General features: G+C 37.6%; 1 protein-coding gene across 1 annotated transcript in view; it reads left to right on the forward strand.

The window, feature by feature from the left end:
• The window catches only part of LOC149158245 (histone acetyltransferase of the MYST family 1-like), a 312,036-nt gene that overhangs the window by 210,724 nt on the left and 85,719 nt on the right, over positions 1-15,593 (forward strand). Inside the window, exon 7 of the mRNA XM_089436162.1 lies at positions 8,930-9,023. Within this exon, the coding sequence (XP_089292288.1) occupies positions 8,930-9,023 (94 nt within the window). The remainder of the gene's footprint in view (positions 1-8,929; positions 9,024-15,593) is intronic.

The following is a 15,593-nucleotide window of genomic DNA, read 5'->3' on the forward strand; positions in this document are numbered from 1 at the left end:
TGGACTTTCAGCATAAGCTAGGCTTCCCTATGTAGGTCACCTAATAGATATTCAAATTCTAAGACTTAAAGGTGACAAGGACAGGCCCAAGAATGACACTCGGTTTAAGGACAAGGCTCAAATAGGCAAAGACAAGGCAAAGTGTGCCCTCCCAAAGGCTTATCTAAGGCACCAGTGACTTGGGTTTTAGTGAATAGGTAAGGAGAAAAGCTTTCCAAGGTGCACAAGGCTAGGAAAAGGCTTGATAAGCTATATATGATCAATAATTGGAGCAACACGCCTTTAATACGTTCCAAGTTGAAGCCTAGGGTTAGATTAAGGTTTATGTAAGGGAAAAAATACCTAGGAATTGTAACATTAACCCTAAAATGGAGGAATGTTTCGTGTAAAAGGATGAAACTTGATGCAATGAGGGTTAAACCATGTGAAGGACCCTTCCAAAGGCCAACACAATCCTCCTAGTTGAATTCAGTTCTAACGACTTGCCTTAAAAGGGCTGAGAATGTGAGAGAAGAGGGAGAAAAAAAGTTTCAAGATGTTTTCTAAGGTGTGACCACATAGAGCATTAGGCAAGATGACACTAGAGGAGGCATTCACAGGGAAAGGGCCAGATGTCAATCATTTCAGGATATTTGGTAGCCTAGCGTATTGTCACATTCAAGGAGATACATGTTCCAAGTTAGAACAGATTGCAGAGAGGAGATACTTTGTGTTGTATTGTGAGACCTCTACGGCATATTGTATATTCATTCCAGGGGCTAGGTGGATTATTGTCAGGCAAGATGTCAAGTTCATGGAGGACAAGGCATACAGGAGGTCCATAGATTTGCCATCAGTAGATGATTAGAGTGAGCAACCAATAGAAGCTCCTAGAGTTGAGTAGCAGGATCAGGGACAACAAAGCACGAGTATGGTTACCAATACGAGCACAAGCTCAGGTGCAGGAGTAACTGAGAGTTCGCAAAGTATGGAGCAGCGGATGCAACCAATTAGGGAGATGCAACATGATGACATAGAGGTGGATATTCCATCATCTACAGTTGGTAGGAGGAACCGTGAGGTTGAAGTTTGAACAAGCACTCTAGGATGCTCAGGAGTTTGTGGGAGCTCCTAGGATGAGCAACAACGAGGAATCAACAGTGATTGAGGACAAGATTCCTGGAGAGAATTTTTGCATCAATTTCTTCCAGTTTTTGAGATATAAGAGGGAGAAAAATTGCTAGTTCGATTTGTTTGTAGGAGGCAGAGATTTTTCTGGAGGCCAAGTTTTGTATAAGCATGTGTGGGATAGAGGCAGTTTCTGAGCCTGATTTCTTCTAGGGAAGGCTGAGAGGTCAGGCTGAGTTTTGTTGCCAGAGGAGGTCGAGTTTACCAGAGGCCGTGAGGCCGAATTTCCTTTAGCTAGGACCACATGTGTGAGGCCGTACACACTTGCAAAAGGAGGCCAAATTATCTCTGGAGGACTGATTTATCTTGCAGAGGGAGACCAAGTTCCTTCTAGGTATTTTTACGTGCTGGTAGCTGGAGAAAATTAATTGCCAAAGCTTTGCTAGTTTATGACAAGTAGTTGTATTATTTATCAATTACAGATTTGCTGAAGAAGAATAACAAAAATCCTCATCTACTGCACTGGTTTTCCCTTGGGGGTTTTTCCAAGGACATTTGTCCAAAAATATCGAGGTTCATTATTTTGTGTGCGCACAATATTTTTCTCAGTTCACGTGATTTAATTTTTCGTGAAGTTGCAGTGGTGTTTGATTAAGTGTTTGTCACATATAAATTATAGAAGACAAATAATCTTTTCAGATAGGTGAATAAAAAGCAATATTAAAAATTTCACATGTGGAAGCACAGTGCTTGATCCTTGTATGATGGAGTCTAAAGGGAGACTTACAAATGGAAGAATCAAACCCTAGTATGGAGTAAGGGTAAGAAAAACCCTAGTTATCATTTTATGAGGGGATAAAGTCATTGAAGACTGCTTAACATGATGATTCATTCAAGAGATTGCCGCACATTCTTTTAGGGTAATGTATACACTACCTTGCCAAGAATTCATAGAAAAATATTCAACAAAACTAGCACATAAAAACCCTAACAATAACTATTCGATGCAATAGAAATAAAAGTATACTCAACAATATATAATACTTACAAGAAATGCATTAACCAATCCTTAATTATCCCAAAATGATGTTTCCACAACAAGAGAATGTATCCAAAAGCAAAATCTCCATAGAAGACCACATCTCCACAAGTATACAAGACTTTTTTAGCTACGCTAAATTGATCCACTAGTGATGATGAATAATACAAATGAGGTGACCTCTACTTATATGAGGTCTACCTCAATTAATTTTTGACTAATGAAGCCCCTAAGACAAGTTTGACATAAGATAACCTTGGGTTACAAGACAACCCACTAGCTAACTAACAAAATAAGCCATAAATGATTACACGTGTGAGCTGTAGCCTCCAAATTTGCTGACATCATGCCCTTTTAAGGCTCCAAATGCCATGCAATGGTGAAGTGAGGTATGGAAAAGTGTCAGAATGTCAGGATCATTCAAAATTTGAGGAAAATCCCTCAAATCCACGTCAAATCCTTCTGTGGGGTCCCAAGTCCAGCTAGGATGTCATCATGTCATCTCTATGGGTCTCCAATTGTTAAAACAAGGCCTTCTCTCTCTCTCTCTCTCTCTCTCTCTCTCTCTCTCTCGTGTTAGGGATTTCTCTAAATGCAATAAGTCCTCCCTAGTCTCTTGATGGAAGACCATCCAGATCTGGGCTTTGAATCAAGTCTCGCCCATCAAGTTGTGTCAAGGCCAATAGGGGGGCATGTTGGGTCTAGTGGTGCAATCATCAAGAATCCTTTATACTGGGTCAAAGTAGACCAACGCCCTAGGTCTTAAGGGTGCTCTAGGATATGTAACGTCTACCAAAGTCATTAGGAGGTCCAACTCTCTCAACGTTGCATCTTTTAAGCCATCAATCTCTTTAAAGAGGACAGGGTAGCTATGGAGTGGGAACCCTCGAGGCTTGGGCTACTATGGACCACTTGACAAAAACAACATGAACTCAAGTGAAAATAACCATCCATCATAGACTAAGATCATATGAGCATCTAAGTGGACCAAACTTGGATGTTAAGGGCATATTAATATTTCAAACAATGATCACCTTTTGATATCTAACTAGACCAAGTCTTGTAAAGGTGTTCCCTACCTTGATAGAGGTGGCTAATGGTCAACCCTATTAAGTGCTTCCAACCCTCAAAGTGAGGTGGCATTTCCAAGGTCAACCTCTCAATCAATAGGCATTAGTGTAAATGTATGACAATGGAAGGGAAAAGGCTTCATGGCCAAGTGCTGTGGTCAAGGAGTCCACATCTTGAGTGTATGAATGTAAGGAGGGAGCAATCGTGGAGGCATGAGTTACCTTGCTCGGCTTGCTTTTTCCACCCCTCTAGTGCACCTTTTACTTCTTTTTGATAATACTTTATGTTACGGTGCGTAGCTAAGGGTTAGAGCTTTCTCTTTATGATGTAGTATTTTATATTACCCCTGAAAGATGAGACAATTCATCACTCATCAGGTTTGGGACATGCAAGGGTTCCTTTTGGTGTAAAGGAGTATCATGTGCTTAGGAACCACGTGATGGCTAATGAGGGTAGAACTCATGCTAGTCTTTTTCCCACCTGTTAACTTATGTCTTGGCCATATTTTGCATTTTAATTTTCTTTTGTTGTGGTCAAATACGCTTTTCCATTCTTTTAGTTGCATCAACCTCAAGGGAAATTCTTTTTGGCCCTACTCAAGGAGTGTGGACATGAGGGTGCTAAATTGCAATGAACCAATGACAAGTTAGACTCGAAGAATGGATGTGGTATATGGGGCTTGTAATGTGGCGTGGAAAGTGTCAAAGTATGGTGTAGGGGATAATGAACACGCTATCTCACTTTGGATTTTCTAAGTAGTGCCCCTCTTTTAACCGTAAGGCCTCAAGGGAGGTCCCACTAGAATAGGGCTATAGATAAACCCCCTTGGTAAGTTGAAACAATAGATTTACAATCAAGATCGGTCAATCTTCCAAATCACCCCTTTATCCACACCAATTGCCCAAAACAAACAAGTGTAAGCACTTGATTACAAAATGATCAAACTACCTTTCGAATAGTAGACCACTTTCATCCAAGTGGAAATGTTGGATGGGGAGAGGCATATGGATGATGTAGATGGCAGAGGCACATGACATATCATCATTAAATAGTGGTTGTCAGGGGTTGCTGGCTGGCTATCTGGCTAGATGTCAAATGTAGAATAGTTTTCTCCTGTGGGGTTACCCATTTTGGTGGGTAACAGGGTCTAACTTCGTTGGGAGGGTGGAATGTGTTGGGATGAGGGTGTGCCAAAAGGTTTTGGAGTAGAAAAGGGTTGTGCAATGTTTTTGGATTTGTCAGGCTTGGGGTTTGGATATCTGGATTCTTGGATGAGATACAACTTTGGATCTATATCCATGGGGATCTGCCCAGGACCAATGTCATATATGTCTATGACATTGGTGTTTGTTTGATTTCATACACATGCAAACTTTGCCAAAATGTTTTGACATGCTTTGGATGCTCCAATGCAGTGATATGTGTGTAGGTCCTACATGGCTTTAGGTTTGGAGGTTACAACAAATGCATATTAAATTTAATGCACTACACAGAATGCAGGTTATGGTGAATGCTGATTAAATTTTACACGCTAGGCATTGTTCCGATATCTTCACATCCATCACTAAATTCAATAAAACGAGGGCACAAAGGAGGGGAGAGTGGGAACGAGACAAAGCTGAGCTAGGGTAGCAAGAACAATGGGCTACAAAGAGATGAGGCTTGTAGGGGTACTAGAGAGGGGAGGATGCTGGGTATGAGCTGCCAGCGGGACCAACCAACCAAGTTGGAGAGCTGGAGCATGCTAATTCTAAGCCACACATTAATAGTATATATTAATTAATATACTAGTAATATATATTAATATTAATATTAATAATACCCATGAGGTGTAGACTAATTGGTATGAATGGGGTTTAATCCTCATCAGGTCTCAGTGTCAAACTTCAAGGGGAGGGGTTGATGATGGAAGCCACTTTTGGGGGAATTAAACTATTCCAAGGGGCATCCAAGCTTGACCAAGCTTCACATAATCTTGGTGATAACTTCCCATTGTGGGTAGTTCATTCTTCCATCCAATAGACAAGATGGCCCTGACCTAGGTTCAATGTAGTTACCAATATATATATATATAGAAAATAATTTTTTTATTATAAACTTATAATTTAATATAATTTTTGTTTTTGTTTGTCAAGTTGTCTGTGTTTTTCCAGGCTTGACCTATGGCTTGATAAACCACGACCCAAGGGAATCAAAGCCGTCAAAGTCATCGGGGATCGCACCCTGCCTAGGCCACACCAGCCCTAAGCCGATTGAATTTTAGCGTGTCTCCTCCCCCTAGCATGGGCGCAACAACCTCTGTGAGGTTTGATCCTGGGTCTCCTTGTTGATGAGGCCCATCCTCAGCGAATCTGCTAGTGAGACTTGACTATAATTTAATATAATTAATTAAATACAAATTTTGTATTTAAAATTATAAAAGATATATAATTATAATTATATATAATATATAATATATATTAAAATTTATATAAATTATATAATTGAAAGAATAAAGTTTGTCTATGAGAAACATCGTTATTTTAGAGGAGGAATAAATTAGTCTTTGAGGTGCTATTTAGACTCAATAACAAGGCTTGAGATAATTATAATTATAACAAAACTTATTATATCATTTGTGGGAATTGAATTAGGGTAGTGAGGATAATAAACATTCTTTCTAATCACCTAAAATAAACCAAATTGATAATATATATATATATATATATATTCACGATTGATAATATTATATATATGTCTATGAGAGAGATATGTATTATTAATTGTAATTATATTTACACCTAACAACAAGGGTTGAGGTTATTATAACAAAGCTTATCATATCATTTGTGAGAATTGAATCTGGGTAAAAAAAGATAATAATCATTCCTTCCAATCACTAAAGTTAAACTGAATTAATAATTAAAAGAATATATATATATATATATATATATATATATATATATATATATATTACTTATACTTACAATTAACAATACATAACTTATATACTTACAATTAATAATACATAACACACTCTCTCTCTCTCTCTATATATATATATATATTGTAAGTGTATTAGTTTTCTTTTATAGGCCAACACCCACAGAGATTTGAAATGATGACCTATCACAAGGAGTGCCTTAACAGTGCATCCATTCACCATCCATTCAAAGCCCCATAGGTTATTGTAAATATGTAAGTTATTGCGCCGAGAGGCGCTCTACAACCTAATGTAGAGGTAGATGTGTAGGCATAAATGTTTAACATTTAATATTTATATGTTGGCTCAATTAAAAAAATTATGAAAGGTTAAAATTAATATAGAGCCGAGCGTGGTGGAGATGTTGTAGTGTAAGCATTTAAATATTGACTCAATTAATAATAAAAATTTAAAAGTAACAAAAATAATAAAATTCAATTTGTTATATTGTAGTTTTGTTTTGCAGGGCAGCATAGCCCCTCCAATTCAAGTTAGAAAATTGCATAAATGGTTATAAGTTACATTGGTCAATGATAGAGAGAGAGTGTGTGACAAGGGAGAGAGGAGAGGAGGGAAGATAGAAAGGAGAAGAGAGGGAGAGAAAGGGAAGAGAGAGAGGGGGACATAGAGATGGAGGGGGAGAGAGAGAATGAGAGGGAGGGAGATAGTGACAGAGTTGGAGGGTAGTTGAGAGAGAGATGGGGGAGAGGGATAGAGGGAGGTGGGAGAGAAAGAGAGATATATGAAAAGAGAGAGGACTTGAGAGAGAGAAGGAGAGAGGGAGGGAGAGAGTAGAGCAGGAGGGAAGAGAGAGAGAGAAAGGGAGAGATAGATCCAACTTAGATATGGTATGTGCGTATATAAAAAATAGCCTAGATCCATATTAACCCCGGATCTATCAAGCGCCGAGAGGGATCAAATCTCTTTTCACTTTAAAAGAGGTCTGTATCTCAAGAGATTTGATCCCTCTCAACGCTTGATAGATCTGGGTTAAGATGGATCTAGGCTAGTATATTATTAATTGTGTGTATATATATATATAAGAGGGAGAGAGAAGAATGAAGAGAGAGAGGAGGGTGGGGGATGGAGAGAAGGAGAGAGGGAGGGAGATAGTGACAGAGTTGGAGGGTAGTTGAGAGAGAGATGGGAGAGAGGGATAGAGGGAGGTGGGAGAGAAAGGGAGATATATGAAGAGAGAGAGGACTTGAGAGAGAGGAGGAGAGAGGGAGGGAGAGAGTAGAGCAGGAGGGAAGAGAGAGAGAGAAAGGGAGAGATAGATCCAACCTAGATATGGTATGTGTGTATATAAAAAATAGCCTAGATCCATTTTAACCCCGGATCTATCAAACGTCGAGAGGGATCAAATCTCTTTTCACTTTAAAAGAAGTCAAGAGATTTGATCCCTCTCGACGCTTGATAGATCTGGGGTTAAGATGGATCTAGGCTAGTATATTATTAATTGTGTATATATATATATATATATGTTTATATATATATATATATATGTACACACACACAATTAATAATATATATATTAACAATACTTACAATTAATAATAAGAATAATATATATATATATATGGGTGGGTGAGAAGGATAATAATCATTTTTCTCAACCAACCACCCAGATAAATTGAATTGATAATTAAAAAAATGAATATATATATATAGAGAGAGAAATTAATATACTTTTTCCCAAGTTAAAATTTTGGGCATTGGGGACCGCCATGGGAAAGAGTGTTGAGAGAGATTATTGTACTTGGCTAGCCCACAATATATGCTCACTTAAGAGTGCCACATAGTTACTCTATTTTAAAACTTAAACAAATCAACTTATGAGATTTTATGTAAATTTAATCTCGTAATTTTATATTTAAAAAATACAAATATATTTATATTGTTTGTACTAGTTATTTCCTTTCTAATATTAAATTAAATTATATAGGTACATATATAAATTATGTATAATTAAAATAAACATTTCTAATTAAATTATATATATATATATATATATATATATATATATATATATATATAACTTGCCATTTCTTTAGCATATTCGGATCTTTAGTTGATAGGTGTGGGTGGTAACTAAGTCATCAAGTTGTCATTATGGATGCTCGGAAAATCTGGTTTAAACATGTGGCCAAGTTATATATATATTATATATATATATAACTTTCCATTTCTTTGTCATATTCGGATCTTTAGTTGATAGGTGTGGGTGCTAACTAAGTCATCAAGTTGTCATTATGGATGCTCCGAAAATCTGGTTTAAACATGTGGCTATCTTGATGTGAAATAGAGGGGTAACATAGTATAATGCTTGCTATGACCCACATATATAATGCGAAAGATATATAACCTTTCGGTCACACGAACAGATATATATAATATTTTTATCCCGGTCATGATTATGCACTATCATTTGTAACTATATGACGTGTCTCCTTTATGTATTGGAAAATTTCACCGAGTATTTTAAAATCTAGATGCTGAAAGCATACAGAGATGTATTTTGTATCCACTTGATAAATTCTATTGGACATTACTTTGTGGAGCATTACCATACCCGAATTAGCTTTTTGTATCTGGTATAAGTAATTTGTTTATCTAAAATTTTTGGTCTAACGATATTCTAGGTGTGTATGCCTTTTGTAAGTATGCTGGATTGGATTTATTTCACGACATTGGTAGTTTGAAGTGTATCTCACTGTATAGCCTTACATAGTACGATTGTTGTTATGCAGGAGAAGCATTCTGATGAAGCATATAATTTGGCCTGCATTCTTACTCTTCCCCCATATCAGAGAAAAGGATATGGAAAGTTCCTCATAGCTTTTTGTAAGCCATATTTCATGAGTTTATTATTTTCTCTTATCGGACAATAACTCTTTCTGTGTCTGCATGGACGATAACTCTTTTTTTGGAATCTTAAGATGCAGATCATAATTTGTGCTAACATATAACCATTTTACAATGAAATGATATTGCTAAAAGCTTTGTTGGTCTTATTCTCTCGTTTCCTTAGGCAAGAAAACATCAAGAGTAATGCCAAAATTGAAAGAATCACAAGATGGAATGAAGACGTAACTTTCTCCAAACCATTATTGGAGGGTAAAGAATCATTTCATGGAAGGGCATGTAATGTGCATAATCAACATTACATAAATAATAATAATATCAACGGTCATGATTCGTATCCTTTTAAGTGTGTGGGCCTTGGATGTTTATATAAAATATCACGTTATTGTACAAATCGTTAATCAATCATTTTATCAAACATATTTTATTTTGAATGGATTTTGACTCTATATCCTACTTAGATATTCTTGGTCATTGAATATATTTGTTTACATGGATGGGGAATGAAGGGTGAGTAGGGCCTTTACTAAAGGTAGAATTGGGGTTTAGTTGGCGGTAGGGGTTTTAAATTTTTTCTTTTAAACTTTTTTCAAGCCTAGGCATTGTTGACGAGCTGATGCATCCATGACGAATACTTGGTTGAGTTGTGCATAAAGAAGTCGAAGAATGATTTTTAGATGAGTCATCTATCTTAGTTAAGTTTTATAAAAGTTGGAATTACTTGATTGGAGCTGATAATACTGGATTAACCATGCATACAAAATTGTTTGATAGTAGCTAGGGTTCAAATAGTTAAACTTTCTCATACAATGTTTCTACATGGGTTACAAAATCTTATTTTGACAAATAATGATACCCAACATTGAGGAACATTGTAACATACTCTCTTACCACCGATAGCCCACACTAAGAGTAGAAGGAGACAATTACTATGATGACCCGACCTCCAATGTCTTACTATGGAAATGGGGTCTAAATTTTTTTCGGCCTTTTTCGAACTCTTCAGACCCAAAATAGACCTTTCCATTGTATTCGTCTTGTTGAGACCTTCCCGACAATAAATTTTTTACCTTGATTCGATTCTTGGATCAAAATATAACGCCATGCAAATATCTACCAATAACCTCATGTCACATCATGAGACGCTGCCACATGGCACCCACGTGGTGCTCACGTGGCATGCTATATCACTTTCCCCAAGGGTCCACGTCTCTTCTATACGTGGCTGCCACCTTGGCTAGGCCACCTCACAACACAAGGCTCCCTTCTTTCCTAGCACGTCCTTTATACATATATGTATAATAAACTATATAAACCATCCTTGGTATTATACACTATTATAGACACTATTATATGTATAAAATACCCCACATCCATGGGCTCTACTCCCCCTTGCTGATCAAAAACCATAATTCATCGTGGCAACTGGTGGTCACGATCTATTGTGCTTCCACTTAACCTTGGGAATAAAATCTTGGAGGTTCCTCCCTGCGCCCCCATTTAAAACTTCGAGATCCAAGGCGGCGAGACAAAGACATAAATCCTAGACATTTTCACGATACCCCCTCTTTTAAATGTCGGGGTGACATTAACGCCTAATTCCTCTAGGGTAACATCTATTGACTTCCCTCGCCTCGGCCATAAAATCCCCAAAACTTTTGCATCGAGCTCCATTCGAAAACACTAGGGTGACGACATGTTGACGTCTCACTCACCACATGGCCTCCTTCGTGAGTGCCATGTGTCATTTATTTATAGGTCATTTGGCCCCATCGAAAGTCCATTTTTTGGGTGACATGTGTCCCACCTTGAGGGTGTCGCATCACTCTCTTGTCCATGTCATCAACCATGTTGTTTGATGGGCCTCCAAATTGGATACAAATTAAGGCCCATCAAACCTTTCTTAGGCATATAAAGGCTATATTAAATCTTTCCTTCTGCACTTAAAAATGTTTTCTTAGCTTTAATAAGTTCTTAGGAAGGTTTAAAGATCATTGCATATTATGTACCTAATATTATTTTTTTTGTAGAATATTGTGAGAATATTGGGCAGATCTTGAAGATTTGGAAGATGAGATAATTTAGGGACTTGCTCTGTGCCACAAGATGCCACATGATGGACCAATAAATCAATAAAATATCATGAAACCATTGACAAATTATGGAGCTCCATCGATTGAGAAAATCTAGGGATGTGTTTTTTGCTACAGGAGAAGCCAAAACTTAGTATTTAATGAAGATTCCTACTGTTGGGAACCATATCCACTTTTGAGGGATTTTGGAGGGGAAAGTTGCCTTCTTTCAAAGAAGATGCTTCCCATCAATTTGTACAAATATCAATTCGAATTGGCTTCAAGGGGCATGGATTTTTAGTCTTCTTGTGAAGGAAACTTGTTATTTAGCAGCTTTGCTTTCATTTCTAGCAAGGATGTACTTGAATTGATTCTAATAATGAAGTTTGGTTTCATTTTCAACTTCTAAGGCTTGGTTTCTTTCATATGACTTTGAATATCTTTGGACTTGGCCATCCCAGGAGCCTCAAAGCCCTGTTGTACAATTTCTTTGTCTTCTTTGCATTTCTTGTTTACTTACATCTCTTGTTTTTGCATTTTCTATTTCTGCATTTAGTATTCATGCTTCATTTGTTGTAGGTTATATTGGTTAAATGATCGAAGTGAGTTGTTTTGGAGGTTATTTAGAGAGTCACAAGTATGATGGATCCTTATAATAGTTTTGCGCAGCCATATTCATCATTGAGCTACTTGGATTAGTTTATTAGTTCACAATTCTGGAATTTCTGGAAGTATCCTGTAGCAAAACAGTGATAGTTTTCTGTTGAATTCTAGCACGTGCTAATGGAGCTCTTTTGAGTTGATTCCATTTGGATTGAACCCTTAAAACATTGAAATTAATATCAATATTTACCCCACAACATTTGCATTTGATTAGCTTGGGCATTTGGCATGTTTACTTGAGAAACATGCTTGCTGGAAGTTTCTTGTAGCAATCTTGTAGTGACAGAAAGTTTCTTGTAGTAGTTTGTTTTCGATCTCTTCCCTTGCCCAGATTCACTCCAAATTCATGCTAGATGTAGATTTATAGCCTATGAATGCTATGAGACCACTTTAGTTGAGCTGAGGCTTGCTTACGTCGCCATTTAGCTTTTACATTGCTTGCTTCTTGAATGTTGATTTCTAGAATTAATTTATATTTCCTTTCTGCAATTTACTTTAAGCAAAGTGTGATTTCCTTCTTGCAAGAGTAATCTAGGACTTTCCTTTCCTGCAAAATAGAATATATTTCCTTTAATTCCATTTCCTTTCCAGCAAGATAGATTAGATTTTCTTGGTTGTCATTGTGCTTTACATTTTTGCAAATAGAATAAATTTTCTTTCTATCATTTACTTTCTAGCAAAAGTAAAATAGGTTTGCTTATTGTTATTTACCTTTTGTAACTTAGGACTGACGACTTACCTAGATCTTCACTCATTTGAAGGTTTTTCATTGCCTTCTTTCACCCGCATCAAGGGGAGTCAGACTAGGAAGAGGAAGATGTTTGCTGCATATACAATGCCAACCCCTCTTAAGTTTGTACGATCTCCGGATTGATAATTAAAGTTGGTAGCTTTGGGAGTTTCAACATTCTTGTTGCAATACCAAGGCTCATCACTGTCCATGGACCCCACCAGGGCTTCTGAGCCTTGTAAGTCGTTCCTTTTTCCATTATATCTATTTCTTGGTGAATTTTGGCGTTTCACTATTTCACAAGGGGTTGGCCCATTTATCGTTCGCAGCCACACATGCTGCTCCAAACCACTTGCCCTGCATGCCACGTAATCCCGGGAACTCCTCGACCCTCCTTTTGAAACCTCTAAGGTACCAAGGCTCGGGGTCATCCAATGGTGGTAATGCAACAAGCGATCAATGGTCTATATTGAAACGAGAGACCCCTCACAGTTCTGCTAAAGGCTTAGTCGCTTGTATATATATATATATATATATATACTCCTGTGAGCTATCCCTCGTGAGCTTCCATTGCCTCTGCCCAACTCGACTTGTGGCGTGCAAACATATAATTGGAATGCATGTGTTTATAAACGAAGCTATCTCTCCTGAGCTTTAGGAGTAGATACCGACCCGACTTGGTGATATATATATATATATATATATATATATATGAAACAAAGCTACCTGTCCCCGAGCTCACAAATGTTGAGCCGAAACCTAATAGCCAAATCATTTCAATACAGACATTCATGAAATAAATTAATAGAGATTGTCTATCTCCCATACTTAGGCTGTTTAGACCAATTTGTAGGCTTAGAATGGACACCAGAATAAATCCATTCCTAAGACAGTATTCAGATATTCAACATCTCACTTCTATACAGGAAAATTGCATTCCTTGGTGTTAATATGGACAATTTATCAACACAGTGGCCTGTATATAATAATAAATGCAAAAAACATGAGCCAACATTAGCTCATTACACATTCAAGGATTAATTCTTCTTTATCAATCACACAAAAGTTAGCATTTTCCATACACACAAGAACCAATATTCCTCAAAATTAACATGGGCAGTAAATCAACACATTACATTCAAAAACATAGGAGCATGAGTAAACATTTATCTTGTAAAAGAATTTTGGCAACTGAAATTGAGACTTTAACTCTCCACCCAACTTTAGATTGGTCTGCACTATGGCCTTTCTTGCAGTCAATACCCTCGAGCTAGATTCCAGAGCTTGAGGAGGAGTGCTCAAAGGATAATAACCAATGTTGTGAGCTGCGACAGGGACTCTAGAGGCTACACCACCTCCACCCACCAACTAGGCAATTTACAAGCTGAGACAGGGAATCCAGAGGCCTCACTGCATGCACCCACCAACCAAATGAGGGAATCCAAAGGCTTCTCACTTCCACCCTCAACCAAACAAGGGAATCTGAAGGCTTCTCACCTTCATGCCTAGAGAAATTGTGCACGGAGGTTCGACCGAAGCTTGGGAGTCCAGAGTCTCACTGCAATAAATAAGAAAACAAGCATGAAGGCTTCGATACACTCCTTACCAGGAATCCAAGGAGTAGGCCTCCACCCCAACTCTCAAGGGAATCTAGAGATTGACCCATCTCCACCCTCCAACCAATTAGGAAATCTAGAGGCTACTACTACTCACCTGAGAGATGTCCTTCCAGCCTACCAATGCTCAACCGAACGATTGCTCTTCTCTTTCTGTTCCTGTAACAATGCATAGCTTTGTTCTCTTTTTTCCTCTGCTGTGCTCAACTTCCTGTTATTTCTCTGTGCAAGGTCTTTGATATCACACAATGGTTCTCTGTGTTTTTCCTCCTATGTTCTCCCTTGATGCTCCATGGATGATCCCCCTTCCTGTGTGCTCTTCCCCCTTTTTCCTTTGGCAGAGAAGTTTCTTTCCCGTAGTCTTCTCACTAATGCTGTTGCAACCATATCTTGGTTGCATGGGCATACACTTCTTGTAGCACGTCTTGGTCTCGGTCTCAGTGGTTCTGTTTTCGTGTGGTTGTGGGGATGCTGTTTGCCAAGTTCCCTTTCCACTTCCTGTTGGTTGACTTCAATTTGTCTCCACCTGCTAGCGCAGGCCATCCTTCTTTAAATTTTGTTATCTCTGCCTTGTGAACTCATCCAAGGAGGTTAGGGTTCCTCTACCCTCTTGTCCAACTGAATTAATTGGCATAATCAGTTCATTTAAGTGAACACCTGCCAACCTTCCATGGTTTTCATTAAACAAGTCAAACTTCTTTCTAATCCTAAGCAATCTGCATCCTCAGCTTTGGAAATCTGTGTCCCAATTTCTCAACCCATTTCATTATAACAAAAAATAGTTACAATATTTACAAGAAGGGGAAATTAACCAAGGCTGTCACAAACATGCAAACAAGAGATGATTAATTTGTTTAAATGCGCACATCAAGTTGTTTTAATAAAATAAGTTCAAGACTATGAAAATAATCAACGTCCCTTAGAAGACTATGAAAACAAGGGCTAAAAATAACACAATCATTTTAATAATTTTTTACCAAAGGATAACTCAAACCTAATTGAGAGTTAGTTGAACTTTAATTGCATTGTTGTCCACATATATGATGGATTCTCCTCTCTTCCTTCGCAGATAACTATTGGAGTAGGACCCTTCTTGGGTATGTCTCAGGTCCTTTATGGATTTGTCTCCAAAGGGTATGAACATGGATGTGTGGTAACTCCATGCAAAGTCATTCGATCTATTTGGAACAGATTCACATGGCATACTTGAAAAAGGAAATTAACATTGAAACGTTAGTGAAATCAAAGTCCATAGCAATTTCAACAACTTTTCATTAGATTTGATTGGTGTCTTACATTTACTCTGACTATATCTCCTTTTGTGTATGATTTTCTATCATGTATATGCATGGCAATTAATAATCTTGTGTTTGAAGAAATCTATTAAATTATGGTTGATTCTTGTGGTTGGGAAATCACTTACATGATTATGGTAAGATATTAGGCAAATTCTATTCTCATGCATGAA

The sequence above is a fragment of the Pinus tabuliformis genome, chromosome 5_2 (genome assembly GCF_031772625.1).
Source record: "Pinus tabuliformis cultivar Carrire ecotype Pingquan chromosome 5_2, CPIR1, whole genome shotgun sequence".
In the NCBI taxonomy this organism is placed as follows: Eukaryota; Viridiplantae; Streptophyta; class Pinopsida; order Pinales; family Pinaceae; genus Pinus; species Pinus tabuliformis.